The sequence below is a fragment of the Trachypithecus francoisi genome, unplaced genomic scaffold, assembly GCF_009764315.1.
Source record: "Trachypithecus francoisi isolate TF-2019V2 unplaced genomic scaffold, Tfra_2.0 Lachesis_group0, whole genome shotgun sequence".
NCBI classification, from domain to species: Eukaryota; Metazoa; Chordata; class Mammalia; order Primates; family Cercopithecidae; genus Trachypithecus; species Trachypithecus francoisi.
The window spans coordinates 194,832,395-194,855,378 of NW_022681453.1; the positions used below are offsets into that span (position 1 = coordinate 194,832,395).

Consider the following 22,984-nt stretch of genomic DNA (forward strand, 5'->3'; position numbering starts at 1 on the left):
GAAGAAGGGACCCATCTGCAGGGGATGGAGAATCGGCTTCCACAGCACCTGAGCTCTCCAGAGCAGACAGGAGAGGGGAGTATGGCATGTCAGGGCCGTCCTTTTACATATGGGGAACAAGCCCAGAGAGGGCAATGAACTTGCCCAAGGTCCGTAAGTCGTTGGTTTTTAAAAAGTAGAGCTCGAGTCTCCCGAAGCCCAGCCTATCTTCCTTCCCCGGATCCAGTGTGTGACAAGCAGTAGCTTCATGGCCCAACAGGAGGAGGGAGGGCTTCCTTCCCCAGGGCACAGAGCAAGCTCAAGGACAGACAAACTCACTGTTTTACTTACCCGTGTCAGAGAGAGAGAGACATCATTTCTGAGTACTCATGAGGGCTGATGACAAAAGGTGAGACCCAAATGGAGGCAGATGACTAACAATGTCTTCAGTTCATTCCCCACATCCCCAGCCACATGGGGAGCGAAGCTTTTGCCTGCCCAGAGCAGTGGTTCTCAACATTTGCAGTGCCCCACACTAAAAACAGATTGTGGGCCCTGCCCCCAGAACTGTCGATTCAGTGGGTCGGACGTGGGGCCTGAGCACTTGGGTTTCCAACAAGTTCCAGGGTGATGCTCACGTTGCTGGCCTAGGGACCACACTGAGAACCGCTGTCCTAGAAATATGGTCAACCCACCCTTTCCTCCCTCACCTTCTTCACTCTCTTCTTCCCCTTCTCTGCCTGTTTCTCCTTTTCTGCTTCCTCCAATTCCTCTCTGGTCCTCTTCTCACCTGCCACTGACTGCATGCCTGACTCGGGAAGTCACCTCCCGTCTCCAGGCCCGAGGAGAGGCAGTCGGCTAGGCCGAGATGCCCCCCGGGAGTTATTCCCTCGCCCGGGCAGTCGGCCTGGGCTCCTCTGTATCCCTAGATCTCTGTGCAGGTGTGTTGGGAGGGAGCTGCTGCGTGAATGAGATGACCTTCCGGCTACCTCCAGCCCCGACTCTGGGATTCTGACCTCTTCTTCCTTCCACACCTGAGCTTTTCTCTCTCCAGTTAGACGTGGTGTTTGGAGTCTTTCTAGGACAAGAGGAGGGGAGGATCCCCTGGAACGCAGGGGAAGAGGCCCGAAGAGCAGTGCCCGGGCCCGAGCGTCAGGCCGCTCTCCAGCAGGGGGCGCGCCGGGGCCGCCCAGGTGTGCGGTCCGGGCCGGCTGGGGGTGACCTGCGCCCCAGGGGCGTGGATTCCGCCCAGGAACTCCCGGCCGCACTTAAGGAGCTCGGGCCCGCGTGAGGCGGGAGCGGGGAGGAAGCCCGGCTGCTGCTGACTTCCTCGGACCTGGACCCAGTCCCAGCCCGGCCCCAGCCAGCCCCGACGGCGCCATGCCGGGCCCGAGCCGGGCCCTGTGGCTGCTCCTGGCTCTGCGCACCGGTGAGGCCCCGCTGTGAGCGCCGAAGGCGGGCGGGGGTCCTGGGCTGAGCCCGCGGCTCTGGGGGAGCGAGGCAGGGGACGCAGGGGCTCGGGGTCGAGTGAGGACGGCGGAGGGAACTGGCACCGAAGCGCAGACGGGCATGTCTGGAAGGCTTCTTGGAGGAGGCGGCCTTGAGCCGGGCCTTGAAAACGTGAGGCTTCCGGCGCTCCAGGGAAAAGCGCGGGCTGAGGCGTGGCGGGGAGGCCGTGGATGTGGCGAGGAGCTCCCAGAGGGCGGACCCTCCTGACGGGCGCAGGAACTCAGGACGACAGTGGGGGCCAGAGCGGCTCTTTCTCCCGAGCCCCGCGGGAGAAGATTCAGAGGGACTGACCCGGAGGGGCGCGGGGTCCGCCCGAGGGGGCCTTGCACATGCAGGACGGAGGTGGGGGCGGAGGCCGGGTCCCCTCGCGTCGGCGCCCCAGGGAGTCGGGCCCGGGCTGGTGGGACGGGAGGCGGGGCCTCGGGGAGCGGCTCGCGGGGATGGAGTTTACGGCACCGCTGTGGCCGCAGGCGACGCACTCATCAATGCAAACAGTGAAGCCACGACCACCCGCCGTCTGAACTGTGCCGTTTCCCGCCGGGGAGCTTGGAGCGCTGCGGAGGGGAAGGCAATGCGGCTTTCCAGGGCGCCGCCGGGACTGGGGAGGGAAGGGCTGTCGAGGAAGCTGCAGTCTCGGCCCTCGGACTGGTGGGGCTGCCACCGGAGGGTGACCTGGTTGCAAGGGGAGTCATGCGTTTCCCTCCAGCACAGGCCTCTGGCAATGCTGGCTGGGGCAGGGTGATTGGCAGAGGAGCTAAAGCCTGAAAGTCATCCACCCCAAGGGGCTCCAGCACCCCTTCCTCTGGGGCCCTGGCCTGGAGCTCTCGGGGACTCTGACCCGGTCAGATCCTGAGGCATAAGCAGAAGTGCCCTGAGGATCTGTGTGTCTTGGGCTCTCTACATGGGTTTCCTTTCAACACAGAAGGTGGGGTTTTTATCTGCTTTATCGGAAGATGAAGCAGGCTCTGTCCGAGAGGCTTGAACCCGCCCTGATGGGTCCTCAGCCTCCCCTCTGTGCCTGCCGCCTTCCCTTGGCAGGGCCTGGCACTGTGCCCACCGAGGGTGGGTTTGCAGCCAGTGTAATCGCAGACACTCCCCGAGGGTGCAGGGCTCCCGGAGGGCAGTCCACCCACAGCCCCCTCACCTCACTCTCCTGTCACAGTTCGTAAGAAAGGCCCAGGGACACTGCTGGGTGAGGGAACCCACATGAGCAGCTCTTTGGGAGGCCTGGAGAGGAAGGAGCCTCCACTTCCAGGGCCTGCCGAGACTCCCTAGCCAGTGCTCCCACCAGGTAGGGGTAGCTGAGAAGCAACCTGTAGACCTGCCCACACCTCTGTAAAGGGCCGGGTTCTGAGCCACTGCATTTGCCAGCAGCCGTGCCCCTGGTCAGAGAGGCCCTGAGCACAGGAATACCAGCCCGTCCCCTGTCTCTGTGCCTGTGGGAGGGCAGGGCTACCCTAGAGGACTGGCTTTCCAGGCGGATGGGCTCACACAGAGCTGCTGGAGCCACCCTCCATGGTGGGCCGGGACTGGGCTTGGTGGGGGAGCTGGGCCTCACAGTTCCCTGCCTGCAGTGCTCGGTGGCATGGAGGTGCGGTGGTGCGTCACCTCAGACCCAGAGCAGCAGAAGTGCAGCAACATGAGCAAGGCCTTCCGGGAAGCGGGCATCCAGCCCTCCCTCCTCTGCGTCCAGGGCACCTCGCCTGACCACTGCATCCAGCTCATCGCAGTGAGTCCTCTCCTTTCCGCCCTGCCAGAAAACAGGGCTCTGACTCAGGAGGGAGCACACAATAGCCTCATTCACCCAGAAAGGAGCCGACCCTGCCCTGCCAGGCCCAGCGGATAGGATCTCCTGAGTCTCCCCAGCAACAAGGCCAGCTCGCCTCCCCCGGGCCCAGGCCAGGAGGTGGGAGCCTCAGGAGGACCCGCTCAGAGGGGTGCCAGCAAGGAAAGGCGCCTGAGAGGCTGCCCTTCCACAAGGCCCCTGCCAAGGGGGTCCAGATGGTGGTGACACCTCAGTGGCCCCAGGCGGCTACTTGCTCATTTTGCCATGGGGCTTTCCAGAATGGGGCCTGTGTGGTTTCTGGGAAGGAGGAGCAGGGGCTGGACTCCCAGGTGGGTGAATATGGGGTAGGAAGGCAGGTCTGCTGAGACCTGCTAAAGGACACTGATATCCTCAGAGGCACCATGAGAGAGTGGCGTCCCTCCCGTGTGGGTGCAGAGAGAGCTGGCTTCTCATTCCAGCTCTGCCCCCTGTATGTCCCCAAGACCTCATCCAATCATAGGCCCACACTGAGGCCAAGGCTGTGGGTCAGGCTCCATGTAGGGCAGAAACCGCAAGCACAGACCATCTTAGAGAAAAAAAAGCTAGAACACCTAGGGTGGCAGTAGAGGCGAGGGGTGGAGGGACAGAAAGCAAGGGAGGCTCACTTTTCACTGTGTGCCATTTTCTACTATCTGATTTTTTTACTAGGATATCTGAGTCCTGCAAAACTAATGATTAGTATTTTTTAAAATATTATTAAGAAAACAAGGTGAATCCTTGGCCTGGGAAAGGGGGAGAGCCCTGAGCCCTGGTTGGGCTCCAGGGCCAGATAAGAACAGCGCAGCCCTCCGGGCCTTGGGGTGGGGCCCCAGGCCATCTGGTTGGTGTCCCAGGTTCTTTGCCGAACAGGCCGGCTGGGCCAGGCTTGGCTGAGCCACGTTTCCTTGCAGGCCCAGGAGGCCGACGCCATCACTCTGGATGGAGGAGCCATCTATGAGGCGGGAAAGGAGTATGGCCTGAAGCCCGTGGTGGGCGAAGTGTATGATCAAGGTAGGAGGGTGAGGTGGGAGGAGAGAGGACGGCCTGCGCTGGAAGTCAGCTCTCCAGGCTGCCCTTGCTGGGCCTGGCCTGAGCTGACCATCAGCCCTGTCCACAGAGCAGTCCTGGAGTCCCAGCCAGACGAACGCCCTAAGTCTCTCTGAAATTCCCCAGGGGCAGGAGCTTGGGACACAGAGAGCTGCCCCAAGTCTGCTCTTCCCCACAGGGAGCCCAGCAGCCCCCTAGCCTGTGCCCACTCAGCTCTTACTGCGGGCTGCCCCGGGCCTGGTGCGGTGCCGGGCGTGGTGCGGTGCCGCGCGTGGTACTCCCCCGGGCGCGGTGCGGTGCCGGGCGCGGTTTTCTGTGTGTGTAACTGCCTGGGGTGAGCGAGGCGCCCTTAATGCCGAGCCACCTGCACACTCAGGGCCTCCCTGTCAGAAGCTCGGCTCTGGGTAGCGAGGTGCCGCCTGGCAGCCGCCCAGCTCAACAGACCCAGCCCTTCCCTTCCCATGACCTCTGTGACCTTGGCCAACCGCCACTTCCCAGACTGTAAAATGGGGATGGTAACACCTGCACTGTCACCCAGACTAAATGAGCCAGGCCGTGTGCCCACCTGATGTGGTACATGCTGGAAAGCGTGAGTTCCTTTGCCCAGTGCCCGCATCACACACGGGACCTGCCTCCAGCTCAGCCTGCTCCTGCGTCTCCCCCGCCACCTCTGCTTGGCCGGCGCCTGGCCTCCATCACAGTCCAGCGCAACTGTCACCTCCTCCAAGGTGCTCCCTGAGCCCCGCCCTCCCTGGAGCAGGGCCTCTTGCCTGCACCCCCATGGCCTCTGCAAGCCTCTGCCTGCTCAGCCTCGTTAGTCCCCAGAGGAGGGCCCAGTCTTCCCCGTGTCTATCCTCTGGAACTCCATATAGCGTCTCGCTTGGAGAAAGCACTGGCTGGTTCCTTGTTGAATGAATGACCATCAGATGACACACAGCACAGTCCAACCCTGCACACCCATCAGCCAGAACCAGCTCTGCCTCAGAGGCCCCACGCACCTCTTCCTCTTTAATTAACTCCATACCTCTGCTAAGCACCTGCCACCCGCTGGTCTGAGCATGGAGCAGTAAACAAAGAGACCTTCCTGCCCTCACAGAGCAGAGTAAACACACACATAGCTACACAGTGACACATGTGGGGGTGCTGTGAGGAAAAGGGAAGGGCAGGACAGAGCAAACGAGGGTTGCGGAGAAACCCACTGAAATAGAGCAGGCAGGACGGTGCTCTGCGGAGGCGATGCGCAAGCTGAGCCCCGCAACGATCTGAGGCGGTCCAGGGAGTTGGCAAGAAACAAGGTGGGTGAGTCAGAGGATGGCACCAGATGAAGCGACTTAGGTTGGTGGGGGCCGACCCCGGTGGGCAAGAAGTAACTCTGACTTTATGTTCTAGAACCCAACTTCGTTCTGAAGTTGCCTCCCACCCCACCTGGCAGTTTGCGCATGCGTGTATGCCTATGTGCGCGCTCGTGCGATGGGAGACCCTCTGGCCATCAGTTCCCATAGCTGCGTCGTCTGTGTTTTGCCTGAACTGCCCCTTGAAGCCACCTTGGCGCAGGGGAGCATTTCACAAGGCTGCAGAGCCTGGCCCACCACACGCACCCTGCAGCCTTGAGGGTCGTGAGTGACTTGGGACCCCGTTGCAAGGTCTCTCTGTCTCTGCCTCCTCTCACTCTCCTCCAACCCCCTCAGCACCAGGAAATCACCTCTCCTCCCCTGTTCCCCTGCTCGTCCCAGCCACCCTTCCTCCCATAACCCTGATACCATTCCCTCAAACCCTCCAAGTTCTCCTAGAGGCCTAGGCTTTCGGAAAGCAAGGACTTGCTGGCTTCTTCTGCTTTCTGTCCAGCTAAATAACTCCCCTGATGTGAGCAAATGTGAACCAGCTAAGCACCAGCTGCTTAGGAAGAGGGGAAATCAGTGAATACATTAATATCTCAGGATCGGATCTACCTCGAGAGGCTAGAGGGCAGGGTCTCGTAGTACATGTGGATTAAGCCCACTTGCTGTCTTGGTAACGAGAATGCTATGCACACATCCATGATGTGCAGCCATGCTCCGTGCACACACCTCTCCCACAGCCGGCGCCGGCAGGGTGCTGGTGCAGCCTCCCTTGAGGCCTCTCCGTGCTGCCCTCACCCGCTCCCCTCCCCTCCTAGAGGTTGGTACCTCCTATTACGCCGTGGCTGTGGTCAAGAGGAGCTCCCAAGTGACCATCAACACCCTGAAAGGCGTGAAGTCCTGCCACACGGGCATCAATCGCACAGTGGGCTGGAACGTGCCCGTGGGCTACCTGGTGGAGAGCGGCCGCCTCTCGGTGATGGGCTGCGATGTACTCAAAGGTGAGGGCAAAGTTGAGGGCTTTGGGCTGGGCAGGAGGGTCCCCAGGCCACCCTCCTTTCCTTGGCCCATGCTTGTCCCTTCACTGGGTAGCCTCCCTCCGGCCTCACCGCCATTCTTCATCCCTGGAAGGCACAGCAGCGTCCTCCACGCCTCCCCACACCGTGCAGTCTGCCGCCAGCCCTGCGCACCGCCACTTGACTTCCTGCTTGCTTGGCCCCTGTGGGCACCATTCTTGCTCAGCCCTCATGGTGCCCCACATGACGGTCAGGCACAGGCCCAGCCCATGAGTGGGAGGCAGTGAATCTCCCAGGAGTGCTTCCCACACTGTGTCTAGAAATGTGTCCTCAGCTTTACAGGACCAGAAATGCTGTTTTTTCAGGACCCAAACAAGGTGTTGACTTGTACCCAGAAAGCCCCCAAGTGGCTCATCAGCCCAACCACCCATGTAAACCCACGAGAGCCTGGAAGCCTCACCCTCTCAGCTGTGGCCAGGCGTGGGTGGCTCGCCAGGAACTTGGCATATTTATTAAATACCTACTCCTCTGGGAGGTCACAGAAAAAAGACTAGGAAGAGGGCTTACTCTGGAAAAGTTCAGTCTGGCTGGTGATGAGTGTGGCCCGACAGGCTTGGGTGCCGGCAGCAGGGCGTTCTCGTGTGGCACAGGATAAATATTTGTGAGTTTTGGTGCCGGCCGGGCCTGAAGAACCATGCAGGGCAGCAGACCCTGACCTCGTCCCCCGAGGCCAGCTGCCAGGCGTTTGCCTCCCTCCCTGTGCTGTGAGAAGTGTCTGTCTTTATTTCCCCTCTGCCACCAGTCACACTTCGCTGAGCTGGAAATGAAACCACGATGAGAAGAGCATCTAGCTGATGCTTAGTTATCCCGCGTGGTCACTTAGGAGAAAACTTGTAGTTCCCCCGAACCCCTTTTAAATGACAATCGCTCCCCAGTGCTCACTGCTGCCTTGGGGGACCCGGTTTGGGATCACTGATGGGATCTGGCTCCCCAGTTTTGCTCAGACTGAAGCTGGAAGGTGGAACCCTTCTCAGCGGTGTCCAGATGAGACCCTGCAGGGCCCGGGCCCCCTGCTGACTCTGGGGCTTTAACTTGGCTCCGAAGAAAGTTCTGCTGAGTGACCTCTCTACCTCCTTCCCACAGCTGTCAGCGACTATTTTGGGGGCAGCTGCGTCCCGGGGGCAGGAGAGACCCGTTACTCTGAGTCCCTCTGTCACCTCTGCAGGGGTGACAGCTCTGGGGAAGGGGTGTGTGACAAGAGCCCCCTGGAGAGATACTACGACTACAGCGGGGCCTTCCGGTGAGCGGGGCGGGGCCTTCCGGTGAGCGGGGCGGGGGCGGGAGGCGCCTAAGGCCACAGACGCTGGGAAAAGCACCTTTGGCCACGGAGGCCGTGGAGGGGAAGTGGCGGTGTTGGCTGCATCTCCTCAAAGCACGCTTTATATAGTTTTGTGCCCTGGTTAGTTTAAAAACATCCAACTGGAATATGCCAAACTGGATTTGCTCATAAAATCAACATGTTTGGTATATTTAGTGAGGTGAGGGCTCGGAGAGAAGAAAATAGAAAAAACAGCCTTTTGACCACTCCCATGTCCCCATTCTCAGACCACCAGGGAGAGGGGGTCGGGGGAGTGTGTCTTGACACTTGGGGCCGGCCTGTCTCTGCTGCTGGTTGGGGCTGGCACCTTGGGTAATCCTTCCGTGCATACAAGAGAATCTCTAACAGTTCATGGTCCAATTCCATCTGCCTGCAGAAGAGGAAACATGCTCAGCAGGACTGGAAAGGAAGCTTCTGGGGCTCCTCTAGCTGCCTTACGTTTCCACCTGGAGCGGGGAAGCCTGCTGGTGTCCCGCGCTCCAGATGTGATCTGAGTGGATGCAGTTTTTGGCATAGAGAGAACAGTACTCAGCGCCTCTGAGCAGCAGAGCCTTGTCCCTCCCCTGCCCCGGGTCCTTGGCCAGGCACGCATTCTCTCTGACTCTCTGGGAGCCTCAGAGCCCTCTCCCGATGTCGCCCTCCCCGACCTGCTCTAATCCCTGCGTGTTTTCTCCCTGTGGGGACCTAAGCAGCCTCTTTGCCCAGCAGGTCTCACCTGCCTCCAACACTAGGCAGTGACATCAACAGAACATGTACAAGTCAGTGGTCCCTCACACTCAGTGGTCCCTCCCATTCATGCATGGCATGAAAAGGCCTTCTAGTCCAATCCCCTGCCTCAGGGTAGAATGCTCTTCAAAACACCCTGAAAATTAGCCCAACATGGTGGCACACACCTGTCATCCTAGCTACTTTGGAGGCAGAGGCAGGATGATCACTTGAGCCCAAGATGTCAAAGCTGCCATGAGCCATGATTGTGCCACTGCACTCCAGCCTGGGTGACACGGTGAGACCCTATCTCTGAAAACAAAATAACAAAAACCAACACCCTGAGAGTCAAGGCTGCTGGTAGTATATAGCAGCTGCCCTGGGAGTGCCTGCTCCCTACAGGCCTGAGCCAGGCTGGAGAGGGTCTGTACTGGATGATAAAGAGCCTCTCATCCTCAGAGCAGCCCGATGGGAGCTGCTTTCCCGCCGCCGCTTTACAGGTGACAGGGACTAGGAAGGGGCCACAGCTCAGCAGAGCCACACAGCCAATCAGCCAGGGAGCTGGAACCCAGACCACATGACTGGAAAGCCCATGCCGATCATGGCCACCCCTACAGCCCGAGCCAGGCCTCCAGAGGTGGAAGATGGGCAGGGGCCAGGGACTCAGCCCATCCAGACCCACAGCTTCTCCACAGGTGCCTGGCGGAAGGGGCAGGGGACGTGGCCTTTGTGAAGCACAGCACGGTACTGGAGAACACGGATGGTGAGTGGGGGCGGGGCACAGGCCCGGAAAAGCAGCGTGCCAGGCCAGGCCGGCCTGGCGCAGGGCACCTAGATGGCAGAGTTGGGATCAAACGCCCTAGTTCAGTGCTGCTCTGAGTCTCTGGGTGACCTTGGATAAGTCCCATAGTCTCTGAGCCTCAGCACTCCCAGCTGCAAAAGAGCAGAGGCAGGTGTCACCAGGGGAGTGCCCACTGCTCACAGAGCAGGAGAAGGGGGCCAGCGAGCAGCTCTGCTCTGCTCTGATCTGAATATGGCATTGGGTTCTGGTTCCACCTGAAGATGGGGGTCTGATTTGTTAAAGAATTTGCAAACCTCTCCACTGGATCTCACCTACCAGCCCTTCCTGGCATGTTTCTCCTCTTGCCTGGAGAATCTGTCCCTCATCCCTAGGTAGGTTTAAAATATAGGTTGATGTTGAGGTGGGGCATGGTGGCTCATGTCTGTAATCCCAGCACTTTGGGAGGCCGAGGTGGGCAGATCACGAGGTCAGGAGATCAAGACCATCCTGGCCAACATGGTGAAATCCTGTCTCTACTAAAATACAAAAAACTAGCCAGGCATGGTGGTGGTTGCCTGTAATCCCAGCTACTCGGGAGGCTGAGGCAGGGGAATTGCTTGAACCTGGCAGGCGGAGCTTGCAGTGTGCTGAGATCGTGCCATTGCACTCCAGCCTGGTGACAGAGCGAGACTCAGTCTAAAAGAATAAAATAAAAAAAGACTGATGTTATATATTAAGCCATCATGTCACTTAAGTTTTTTAATTTTGAAAGAACTGAGCTTTGGGAAATTTACAAGAATAACTCAAAGAGCTCCCTTCTCTTCTTCACCCAAATTCTAACTGTTTAGCATGTTTCCACTTTTGATTTGTGTGTGTGCGCATGTGTGTGTGTTCTGAGCTGTTTGAGAGTATATTTGCCTATGTCATACCCCTTGGATACTTTAGTATGTGTCTCCTAAGGCAAGGAGATGTGTACCTAGCCACAGTAATCAAAATCAGGAAATGCAACTTTGATCCAATCCTGTTATCCAATCTATAGTCAATATTGCAGATTCCCTCACCGTCCCCATTCTGTCCTGCATACCCATTTTTTTCAGACCAGGACTGAATCTTTTGCCACGTTTGGGGTTTAGCTGTTAGATCTCTTTAGTTTCCTTTATCTTGGAACAGTTTCTCAGTCTTTGTTTTTTATGACATTGGCATTTTGAAGCATCAGGCCAGTTATTTTATAGAATATCCCTCAATTTAGATTTGCCTGAAGATTGTTTCTTTTTTTAAATTGAGATATAATTTACATGCAGCAAAATTTGTTCTTTTTGAAGTATAGTTCTATGAGTTTTGCCAAATACATACAGTTGTATAACCACCACCAGAATCGAGATCTGGATGGGGCAGATGCTTCAGCCCAGGAGTTCCTCAGGCCCCTGCTGGTTATCCCCCTGCACCTGCCAGCAAGCAGCAAACACACTGTTCTGTCTGCAGTTTGGCCTCTCTCAGGACGTCTGATGATTGGGGTTTTTTTTAAGTCATTGTCATTCTTTACTGTTATCAATCATTGCCTTTTAAATCAGACAGTGCATCATGAAGCCAAACATGGAGCAGCAGATCTGAGAAGGAGGAAAACAAGTGGCCTGCACACGAGGAAGCACGTAGGATGATGCGCTCCCGTGCTGGGCAAGCCTAGAAAGGGGCTCCTGTTCACAGGCCCCAAGACAAGTCCGACAAAGGAGAATTTGGAAAATGGGCAAAGAGTAGGGATATGTTGGGTTAAAAATCAGCTTTTTCAGACTTGGGTTTTTGTTTGTCTGTTTGTTTGTTTGTTTGTTTGTTTGTTTGTTTTTTGAGATGGGGTCTCACCATGTTGCTCAGGCTGGTCTCAAACCCCCAGCCTCAATTGATCCTCGCATCCCAGCCTCCTGAGTAGCTGGGATTACAGGCATGCACCTGGCAGCTTTTTCAAAGTTTTGATGGTAATCTAAGGCAATCTAAGGCAGTAATTTTTTTAAGTGACTTGATACAAAAAGATTGGTAAGAGCAAAAGGGTAGAAGTGGCATAAATGTCTAAAGCAGGGACGTGACAGGACTTTCATTGTTCTTGGCTTTGAGAAGTGGAAGTGGCTGGTGGAAGTACCTGAATGATGCATTTGTCTGTGGGAAGGCAAAAGATGCCCCGAGCTCTAACCAAAGGTTTTGCAGCAGCCTAAAAACAGAGAAAAGTTGGGAAGTGGAGGGGAGAACTGCACTGAGTCATTAAGGGTGCTGTCAACTACCATGTGGCCATTAAAAATGACCTTTACGGAGTTTTCCAAACTGTTACTCTGGTGTGGGATTTTTTGGTTTTGTTTTAAAATAGCTTTGCAATGAACACTTTCGTGACCATGCAAATTATCTTTTCTCTTCCTATTTGCTTGTGGAGGTTTTTTCCCTCCTTGTCTTAAAGTCGTAAAAATATTGTTCTGTGGGACCATCTGTGGTTTAATTATAGTCCTTAATATTCATCTTCTCAATATCCCTAGTTGGTGTTAATAGTTACTCTTGCAAATTTTCTTTTCTATTGAGAAACAAATGAATTTATGGAAAGTTTCCAATACTGTGGAAAAATACTTTGCCAAGTAGGATGCAAAATTGCCTGTCAACTATGTCCTTAGCCAGGTTAAAAGTGGTCAAAAGGGGGCTGGGCACGGTGGCTCACACCTGTAATCCCAGCATTTTGGGAGGCCGAGGTGGGCGGATCACGAGGTCAGGAGTTCGAGACCGGCCTGGCCAACATGGTGAAACCTCATCTCTACTAAAAATACAAAAATTAGCTGGGCGTGGTGGCGCACACCTGTAATCCCAGCTACTCGGGAGACTGAGGCAGAAGAATCGCTTGAACCCGGTAGGCGGAGGTTGCAGTGAGCCGAGATCACGCCACTGCACTCCAGTCTGGGCGACAGAGCGAGACTCTGTCTCAAAAAAAAAGAAGGTGGGGGGATCAAAAGACAGGAAATAAAACAGAAAAAAGGACTTGAAAGAAACCCATCTCAGTATGAATAGTTGGAGTTCGGGGAGTTCCCCTTCCGTCTCTAGCCCCGGGGTGCGTAGATTCCATCGGGGTTTATTTCCACCTTGGTCCCCGCTCCTGGAGCCCTGCCCCCTGCCCCCTGCCCCCTGCCCCCTGCTCAGAGCCAGACGGAGTGCCTCATGGCAGCCGCAAGCTCATCCTAGACTCTTGGTACATTTATCTCTCTCACCCAAAACCTTTCTTATTTTCTTGCTCTTTTTATCTTGACTAGTTATTTATAAGTATTGTATTACTGTCAGATGCCTCCAGTCCACTTTAGCAACAGAAATTGGTGAGAGCTAGCAAATGAGAGGAACGAGATCGAGTCTGTGTAGGTACTTGGAGTTGGGTGCGGCCACCAAGCTCTGCCACCTTCTGAATGCTGGGTTCTCACCTCCATGACACCCAGCCACCCCCCAGAATCCCTCTCCTGGGCCTTCCTTGCCACCCGCCCCAACCCCTTTCGGAGCTGGGTCAGCCCAGGCTTCCTTCTTCCCAGGGAAGACGCTTCCCTCCTGGGGCCAGGCCCTGCTGTCACAGGACTTCGAGCTGCTGTGCCGGGATGGCAGCCGGGCGGACGTCACTGAGTGGAGGCAGTGCCATCTGGCCCGGGTGCCTGCTCACGCCGTGGTGGTCCGGGCCGACACAGATGGGGGCCTCATCTTCCGACTGCTCAACGAAGGCCAGGTGGGCTCAGGGTCCCCCAACCCCCCTGCACAGCTTCCTGGATGGTGCTGGGCCTTGTGGTCACTCAGCAGGGTGGGACCAAGAGGGGCAGGACCCAGAGACTGTCCTTGGGATGGACCCCAGCATCAGGCCAGGTTAGAGTGAGGAACCAGCCAGCTGTGCTGGCTGTCTAGGAGGAGGGCTGGCCAGGGGAGGGGGACCCAGAGGAGTGGGACCCAGGGACTCAGGCACCCTCAGAAGAAGCTCCTGATACTTGTGTCTCTGAGAGCTAAAATCACAACATATGAGCAAATAAACGAAGTAACAAAACCAAAGCCTTTCAAAGCACTCACCATCCACCATGAATGGCATGTGGTGAGTAAGGTTTGGCTCAAACCGCTGCTTTTGACAGCAATATACTTCTAACCGCTGGTGCCCCAGGCTCAGTTAGTTTTGCCCCATCCAGGCTGCCACTGCTAGCCCCACAGCGTGTCCTCAGGACCATCCCACCCCTGGCCACAGTCGTGTGTCCAAACAGCTGAGTGTGATGAGGCCAAATGAACTCAGAGCAGACCCAGAAGTGGCAGGGCCCAGGGGAAGGAGACAGCGGATCAGGGGAGGCACCGCAGAAGAGGGAGGCCTTGCCTGGCCCTCACAGTGGGCGCCTGGTCTGAGGTCAGGGAAGAAGGAGGTAGGGGCTGAAGTGGGAGGAAAGGCTGTGGACTGTCAGCGCCCTCACCACCCTGTACCCACCCCCTCTTGACACACAGCGTCTGTTCAGCCACGAGGGCAGCAGCTTCCAGATGTTCAGCTCTGAGGCCTATGGCCAGAAGGATCTGCTCTTCAAAGACTCCACCTTGGAGCTTGTGCCCATCGCCACGCAGACCTACGAGGCGTGGCTGGGCCAGGAGTACCTGCACGCCATGAAGGGTCTGCTCTGTGACCCCAACCGTAAGTCCACCCGTCCCGACTGCTGCCAGCTCCAGCCCAGCTCAACCTCGGGCATGGCAAGGCTCTCTGGGAAAGCGGCCGGGGGAAGACGCTCACCAGGGAGGCCTCTGTAGGAACCTGTCATTTCTGTCCTCTGCCCCTGGGGCTTTGGGGAGGAAGCCCCTCTTCAGCTGCACGGCCCGTCGTGCCTCAGAAGCCTCACCTGGCTGCAGCGGAGTAGGATCCAGGTCCTCAGAATCTGCCTTGGGAAGGGTCTCCTCGCCCCTCCATCCATGGCCATGGCATCCTGTCAGTTCTTCTACAGCCTGTCGCTTCTACTCCCTGCCTCTACCCCATGGCTACAGCCCTGGCTCAGGCGCTGTCTTTTGCCTGGACTATTGCAGTAGTCTACAAGCAAACTTCTTGTCTTTAGTCCTCCAGCCCCGTATACCTTCCACCTACAGCCAGGGAAGTGGGTACCACACACTAAGTTAGATACACGACAGCCATAGTCTTCCTCACACCTCACAGTTGCCCCTTTTCTGTATGAGGAAGTGGGATCCGATGGTTAAATAACTTATCCCAGCCACACAGGAGAAAGGCCCAGAACTTCCCTTGGGTCTGACTCCAAGCTCTTCCATGGCAGTACTGGCCTGGCAGTGACCGCTTGCTTGCCCCACCCCAGGGCTGCCCCCCTACCTGCGCTGGTGTGTGCTGTCCACTCCTGAGATCCAGAAGTGTGGAGACATGGCCGTGGCCTTCGGCCGGCAGCGGCTCAAGCCTGAGATCCAGTGCGTGTCAGCCAAGTCCCCCCAGCACTGCGTGGAGCAGATCCAGGTGGGGGTCGTGCAGATGCAGCGTGGGCTAGGTGGGCAGGTGGTGGCAGTGCCTGGGTGGTTCTTACTACCCACTCTCTCTGCTGCCTGGGGAAGAGAAGAGTGTCTACTGCAACAAGGCCACAGAGACAGGTGGGAGGAGCGACCACAGGGACCAGCACCCACCCCAGGGGACAGAGACAAGCGGGGAGGAGCGACCACAGGGACCAGCACCCACCCCAGGGGACAGAGACAAGCGGGGAGGAGCGACCACAGGGACCAGCACCCACCCCAGGGGACAGAGACAAGCGGGGAGGAGCGACCACAGGGACCAGCACCCACCCCAGGGGACAGAGACAAGCGGGGAGGAGCGACCACAGGGACCAGCACCCACCCCAGGGGACAGAGACAAGCGGGGAGGAGCGACCACAGGGACCAGCACCCACCCCAGGGGACAGAGACAAGCGGGGAGGAGCGACCGCAGGGACCAGCACCCACCCCAGGGGACAGAGACAGGTGGGGAGGAGCGACTGCAGGGACCAGCACCCACCCCAGGAGATAGGCAGATAGGGGTGAGTCTCCTGGAGAGCCTGCAAGCTCCTCACTCAGCGGGGGCACCAGCAGCAAAAGGAGCACTGGCCCAACTGGGCGCTGACGCCCTGTAGCCTGGGGCGAGCCCCTTCCCCTTTCTGAATCTCAGCCTTCCCTTGTGCAATAGAGAGTGGGCGTGAATCGTTGTTCAACCTTTTTTTTCTTTTTTCCTAATTTTTCTAAATAGACAAATAGTAATTGTGCATATTCATAAGATACATGGTGATGTTTCAATACATAGAATACATGGTGATTGGAGCAGGAGAATAATTAGCATACCATCATCTCAAACATTGCTCGTTTCTCTGTGTGGAGAACATGCAGTACCTTCCTACCTGTTTGAAACTATATATTATTGTTAACTCTAGTTATCCTACAGTCTATAGAACACTGGAGCTTATTCCTCCTATCTCTTATTTTGTATCCTTTAACAAATCTCTCCTGGGCGTGTTGGCTCACACCTGTAATCCCAGTACTTTGGGAAGCCGAGGCGGGTGGATCACTTGAGATTAGGAGTTGAAGACCATCCTGGCCAACATGGTGAAACCTCGTTTCCACTAAAAATACAAAAAATTTAGCCTGGCATGGTGGCACGCAGCTGTAATCCCAGCTACTCAGGAGGCTGAGGCAGGAGAATCGCTTGGACCTGGGAGGCGGAGTTGCAGTGAGCCGAGATCATGCCATTGCACTCCAGCCTGGGTGACAAGAATGAGACTCTGTCTCAAAAAAAAAAAAAAAACTCTCCCTATTCCTCCTTTCCCCCACCCTTCCCAGTCTCCAGTATCCTCTGTTCTACTTTTTACTTCTGTGAGATCAACTTTTTTTAGCTTCCACATATGAGTGGAACATATGGTGTTTAACTTTCTGTGCCTGGCTTATTTCACATAACACAGTGTCCTCCAGTTCCATCTGTGTTGCTGCCAGTGACAGGATTTCATTGTTTTTTATGGCTAAATAGTATTCCACGGTGCATGCCGATGACATTTTCTCTATCCATCCTCTGTTGTTGGACACCTGGTTGATTCCATATCCTGGCTATTGTGACCAGTGCTACGATAAACATGAGGTGCAGGCGTCCCTTCCACAGGCTGATTTCCTTTTTCCTGTGGACAGATTCCCTGTGCTGGGATTGCTGGACCGTACAGTAGCCAATAGTTCGATTTGTAGTTTGTGGAGGGACTTCATACTGTTTTCCATAGCAACTGTCTGGGTTTCCATCCCCACCAACAGGGTAAGAGTTTCCTTTATTCTGCATCCTCACTAGCATTTGTTATCTTTTATCTTTTTGATAACAGCCACCCTCACTGGGGTGAGCTGATACCTCACTGTGGCTTTGATGCGCATTTCCCTGATGATTAGTGCTGCCTGCTGGCATTCTGTATGTCTTCTTTTGAGAAACGTCTGTTCTGGTCATTTGCCCATTTTTAAGTAGGGTGGTTTTCTGCTGTTGAGATGTTTCCGCTGCGTGTATATTCTGGATATTAATCTCCTGTCGGATGACTAGTTTGCAAATATTTTGTCTCATTCCGTAGGCTGTCTTCCTTTCACTCTGATGATTGTTTTATTTGCTGTGCAGAAACTTTTTTGTTTGATATAATTCCATTTGCTTATTATTGCTTTTGTTGCCTGTGCTTTCAAGGTCTTTTCATAAAATCTTTTCCCAGACCAATGTCCTGAAGCGTTTTGCCTGTATTCTCTTTAGCCATTTTATCATCTTGAGCCCTGCATTTAGGCACCGATCCGTGATGAGTTGACCCCTGCGTAGGGTGAGGGGTAGTTTAGGGCCCAGTTCATTCTGCACTTGGACATTCAGCCTTCCTAGCAGCAGCCATTGAGGACGAGATCACTCGTTTCCCAATGAGTGTTTTTGGAAACTTTGTCAAAAATCATCGGGCTGTAGAACTGTGGGTTAATTTCTGGGTTCTCTATTCTGTATCATTGGTCTATATATCAGTTTCTATGCCTCTATCTTTGTTCTTTTTGCTTAGGATTGCTTTGGCTATTCAGGGTCACTTGTGGTTCCATACAAAGTTTACGATTGTTTTTTCTACTTCGGTAGAGAATGTCGTTGGTATTTTCATAGGGAAGTTCAACATTTTTGACAGCACCGTGCACTCAGAAATACATTTATATCTCAAAGAAAGAAAAAACTTTTCTTTCAGATATAAATGAAAAAAAATATGTCCTTTATATACAGAGATATGACACAAACAGTACCCGCTACTTTCTCATGTATTCTATTCTAATCCTTTCTTTCCTGACACTTGTCATGACCCATTAAATTGATTTGACCCCATGAATAGACTCACCATCCGCAGCTAGAAACACCTGCCGGCCTGATCTCTAGTGCCTGTTCGGCTCCTCCCTGGTTCGCTTCTCTGCCTGGAGACTGACGCCAGAGGCAGAGGAGACCCCAGAGGCTCTGCAGTCCGGGAGGACTGCTGTGGTCACGGGTGCCCAGCCTTGGCCTAGAGCCCCGGCTGTCAGCCCCTGGGTGTCCACACTCCCTCCCCAGATTCTGTCTTTAGAGCAAGTAAGTGGGGCCTGTTCAGGGGGTCCCCAAGCACAGCCCCTCAACAGTGCCAACCCTGCCCAGGCCAGGGAGCCATATTGACTGGAAGGCCACAAAAAGGAGGCCAGGCATGAATACAGGGTGACCAGGCCTATGACAATGACCATCGCACAAGCTGACACTCGCTGTGCGCCCCACACAGGGCCGTTGTGTGGATCACCTCATGTGACCCTCACAGTAGCCCTGGCAGGTGGTGTGACCATCAGCCCCACGTTTGGGTCTGGAACGGGGAGAGAGAGGCTGGGGAGGTCACTTGCCCAAGGTCACCAGCCGGGATGTGCTGTGTGAGCTTCCCCACACCACTTTGCCTGAGCCAGGCCACAGCGCTATCTCCACACCTGTGGATTGCAGGAGTGGAGACCACCCCAGCCTCAGGCCCAAGGCGGGGGTGTTCCGGGAGCTTCCGCAGGCACCGATGGAAGCCTGTCCTTGTGCAGAGCCGAGAGCAAGTGTGTGTGACGCTGCCAGGGGAGCCTCCGCTGGAACAGAGGGAAGGGCTTGGGGGGAAGGCCTTTATTTCTTTATTTCCCAGTGCCTGGCAGGCTGCCCTATTGTTCCAAGCGCCCCAGAGGAGGGAGATGTGCCGGGAGGAAGGTTTCAGCTCCCTCTGAGTGACAGCCTTCTCTCGATCTGGGCTCACAGAGGGCCAGGGGGCTGCCCTGTGGCCTGCGGGAAGAGGAGAGACCAGGGGCTCCTCAGAACCCCAGCAAAGGTCTCAAGACCCTCAGTTCTAGATTCTGAGGTTCTCAGAGAGGTGTCCAGTGTGGCTGTAACACCCACTCCTGCCCTGCCAGTTACAGGCAAGGGACCATCAGCCGGAAGGGCCTGGGCTGCGGTGCACGGTCTGTGTCCTGCCCACAGCACAGTGGGAAGGAGGAGGTCTGGGTGGTGGAAAAAGGGTCCTGAGAGGTGCACCCTCCTGGCCCCAGATGTCAACGCCGCTACCTGTTATTCCACCAGCATCACTTCATGCCTCTTCAGGAATGGTGTGGGACACCTTCCTGGGGCACAGGTGTCCCCACTGTCCCCCACTGTCATCCCCTTCCCTTGAGGTTAATCACACTCTACTATGGCTTTGTTGCCGGTTAGCCCCTGGGCAGGGTCCTGGGACCACCCGTCAAGAGGCTTCTGAATGGACAAGTGAGGTGGGTGCAGGTGACCTGGAGGCCCCAGGAGGGTCCTGGGAAGAAGGCGCTGGGTCCTCCTGCTGCCACGGCAGGCAGAGCTCCATCCCTCAGCCCTGGAGCCTCCTCCCTAGGCCCTGAGGCTGCCGTCGTTTCAGATCCGTCATTCTTCAATCTGTACAGGCGTTTAACAGACAGGCATTGCACCACACGGTGTGCTGGCCCTTGGCCCGGTGCTGGAGAGGTGGTGCCTGGCCGTCTGGGGGCTGGCCGTGCACAGGGAGGCCCACGCCAAGCATGAGGGTAGGGGTCGCGCTTGCTTTGCTCAGAGCAGGGACACAGGGGACCCTGGGTAGCCACACGCAGGAGTGCTGTGTGGGTGTTTCAGCCCCTTGGTCCTCCAGACACCCCTCCTGGTCAGGTGTCTTCACAAGGAGAGGAAGGGGCAGACTGCCAGGATGGGGTATTCCCCAGATTCCCCAGGGGAAGGAAGCCTGAGGCCACAAACCCCGAGAGACCAGGCCCTGCCCCCTCCGTAGGACCCCGACATCCAGAACCATCCTGGGCCCACCCTGGCCTAGTGGCTGCTTCTGTTCCCTTCAGGCTGGGCAAATTGACACTGTGACCCTGAGTGGCGAGGACGTTTACACGGCGGGGAAGACGTACGGCCTGGTTCCTGCAGCTGGGGAGCACTATGCCTGTGAGTGCAGGGCCTGCCGCCTGGTCTCAGCCAGGAGGTGGGGATATTTTTATAAATATAAAAAAGTGCCCCTCTCAGCTATTTTCACAAGCTCCATGCCTCTCTTCTGGGGATAGTGACTGTCTGTCACCAGGCCTGCCCCTCCTGCCCCAGGCCTCAGTTTTCCCAACTATTCAACATACGTCTCTAAGGGGCTGGCAAACTTTCTGTAAAGGACTGGAGGATAAATCCTTGAGACTTTGCAGATGACAGACAGTCTCTCTTTCAATAACCCTTTCAAAATATAAAAATCATTCTTAGTTTACAACCCAGGCCATCCAAGAGCAGGCGCGTGGTTTGCCATCTTGGACTACTGGGGCCTCCTCAGCCTCTTCTGGCCCTAAGCAGCCATGGAAGGTGGCCCTTCAGAGTCCCCCTGTCAGCTCATTTGCACCTTCTGAGGGGCCTGGGCTGGGGCTTTGGCCTCTGTCCTCTTACTGGTGACCTCAGAGGCCTGGGTCCCTGCCACCCGGGTGTGAGCAATCTCTGAGCTGTGGGAAATGCTTCTGCAGCCTCAGCTGTGACTCCACTTTCCTCCTGGGAAGTGAGAAAAATACCACCTGGGTTTAAGGAAAGAAAGAAATCCCGGCCGGGCGCGGTGGCTCAAGCCTGTAATCCCAGCACTTTGGGAGGCCGAGACGGGCGGATCACGAGGTCAGGAGATCGTAGACCATCCTGGCTAATACGGTGAAACCCCGTCTCTACTAAAAATACAAAAACTAGCCGGGCGAGGTGGCGGGCGCCTGTAGTCCCAGCTACTTGGGAGGCTGAGGCAGGAGAATGGCGGAAACCCAGGAGGCGGAGCTTGCAGTGAGCTGAGATCCGGCCACTGCACTCCAGCCTGGGTGACAGAGCGAGACTCCGCCTCAAAAAAAAAAAAAAAAAAAAAAGAAATCCCTGTGGGGAAGGACTGCGGGGGGCCAGAGGAAGACATGGCTGGAAAGAGGAGCCAGGGGGCTGCATCTCACAGGGGGCGCAGGCAGGGCCCCTGCTGGGCCTGCTCCCAGAATGCCCGGTCTCAGGCCTGGGCACTCTTTGGCCTGCACAGCTCAGACAAAGAGGCAGGAAGGAGTGGGTTTGAAGGAAGGACCCCACAGGCCCTTGCCCGGGCTCTCAGCTGAGGGGCCCCTCGCATGAGTCCCTCTCTCCCCAGCGGAAGACAGCAGCAACTCGTACTTCGTGGTGGCGGTGGTGAGGCGGGACAGCTCCCACGCCTTCACCTTGGATGAGCTCCGGGGCAAGCGCTCCTGCCACGCTGGCTTCGGCAGCCCTGCAGGCTGGGATATCCCTGTGGGCGCCCTCATTCGGAGAGGCTTCATCCGGCCCAAGGACTGCGACGTCCTCACAGGTACCCCTCTTTTAGGAACACAGACTAGGGAAGCCTTCTCTGGGGTTAGCTAGGGACCCACAGCCAGTTCTGGAGGGGACCCTTGTTGGAAGGTGGCCAGGCTTCTGCATAAGTGCCCAGGTATCTCCACAAGTTGGGGACAGAAGCACCTGCCATATACGGTACATGAAGCCCTTTCCGTGTGTTAGATCACACAACATTCATGGAAACGGGCAAGATCCTTGAGCTGACAGGCCACACACCGCTGTCCTGGCTGTTAACTCAGAAAACATACAAGCACTTTTTTTCTAACCACTGACACGAGCACACGGAGGGCACTAGGATTGGCAGCTCCTACTCCCAGACAGCTGGACGGCTGCTCTGATTGGAACAAAATAGTGAGGTAGTGAGTTCCCTGTCCCTGAGGGAGTTCAAGCAAAGGCTGGGTGGTGATGTTCGGTGATGGGGTTCCTGTATCTAGACAACCCCTGCATTCCCCCCACTGAGATCCTCCAGGAGACACTCCACTCAGAGCCGAGGGGAGCAGAGCAGACAGGCGGCCTTGCAGTGTAGGGTCAGGTGGGTGGGCAGACCTGTGGGGGAGCGGCCCGCCCAGCTCCCTGCCACGCTTTCCGCTGCTGGCCCCTCGTCATTGCCCTTCCCTCCACCCCAGCGGTGAGCGAGTTCTTCAATGCCAGCTGCGTGCCCGTGAATAACCCCAAGAACTACCCTTCCTCGCTGTGTGCACTCTGTGTTGGGGATGAGCAGGGCCGCAACAAGTGTGTGGGCAACAGCCAGGAGCGGTACTACGGCAACAGCGGCGCCTTCAGGTACTCGGGGGGCCTGGCGGTCTGGGGCTGTGTGCAGAGGCTGGGACCCTCCTGCCGACGCCTGCCCTGCCCTCTGTGTGGCAGATGCCTGGTGGAGAATGCGGGCGACGTTGCCTTCGTCAGGCACACGACCGTCTTTGACAACACAAATGGTAGGTGAGGGCCAGAGCAGGGCCAAAGGTAGGTCGGGGGACTGTTCCCCATCTCAGCACCATCCAGACACCATGCTGGGCTGGGGCCAAGCAGCAGCTCAGTGAGGCTGAGTCTAGAAGGCTGTGTCACCTGGGAAGCTGGGAGCCCCACGGGTCACAGGGTAAGACCAGACCTCAGACCACACATCCAGGGGTGCTGGATACATGACGGTCTTCGCTGGTCTGGAATTCAAGTCCCTAATCCACTGAAACAGTAGAAACTCAATCCTAGTCGGTTTGGAAAGACCCCCTTTCCTGGGGGTATTTATATAGTGCCAAGTGTGAGGTGGGGTGGTGTGAGCCTCTCCATGGGGTCATGAGTTCAATCAGTATCTGGTCTGTGCTCCTGAGCAGGTCACTGCCTCATGCAAGGAAATCTCCCTGCAGCCCCCAAGCCACACGGAGGCGGGGCACACCCGACACACCACAGGCAGTTTTCTTCCTGGAGTCACCTTCCTGGGCTCCACCTGGGGTAAAGAACTCAGGGACGCTCCGCTCCGGGAGCCCCGCACATGCATGGTCCTATCAGCACACGCTTCCCCAGCTTACATCACTTCCCCTCTTCCTGTTCTCCGTGAAGGAATCTGAAGCCTAGAGGCT

The 22,984-nt window shown here is 56.4% G+C and overlaps 1 protein-coding gene across 2 annotated transcripts in view; it reads left to right on the forward strand.

Annotated features, from left to right (window-relative positions):
* MELTF (melanotransferrin) overlaps positions 1–22,984 on the forward strand; it is a 27,693-nt gene continuing 4,709 nt past the window's right edge. The window contains exons 1-14 of one of the 2 annotated variants that reach the window (XM_033213154.1): positions 1–1,408; positions 3,063–3,217; positions 4,204–4,303; positions 6,495–6,677; positions 7,836–7,992; positions 9,471–9,538; positions 13,099–13,286; positions 14,036–14,216; positions 14,881–15,032; positions 19,481–19,600; positions 19,901–19,997; positions 21,190–21,384; positions 22,037–22,193; positions 22,278–22,345. In XM_033213154.1, coding sequence (XP_033069045.1) covers positions 1,360–1,408; positions 3,063–3,217; positions 4,204–4,303; positions 6,495–6,677; positions 7,836–7,992; positions 9,471–9,538; positions 13,099–13,286; positions 14,036–14,216; positions 14,881–15,032; positions 19,481–19,600; positions 19,901–19,997; positions 21,190–21,384; positions 22,037–22,193; positions 22,278–22,345 — 1,870 coding nt within the window. In that variant the 5' untranslated portion in view covers positions 1–1,359. The remainder of the gene's footprint in view (positions 1,409–3,062; positions 3,218–4,203; positions 4,304–6,494; positions 6,678–7,835; positions 7,993–9,470; positions 9,539–13,098; positions 13,287–14,035; positions 14,217–14,880; positions 15,033–19,480; positions 19,601–19,900; positions 19,998–21,189; positions 21,385–22,036; positions 22,194–22,277; positions 22,346–22,984) is intronic. The other variant, XM_033213155.1, reaches the window with a different exon arrangement.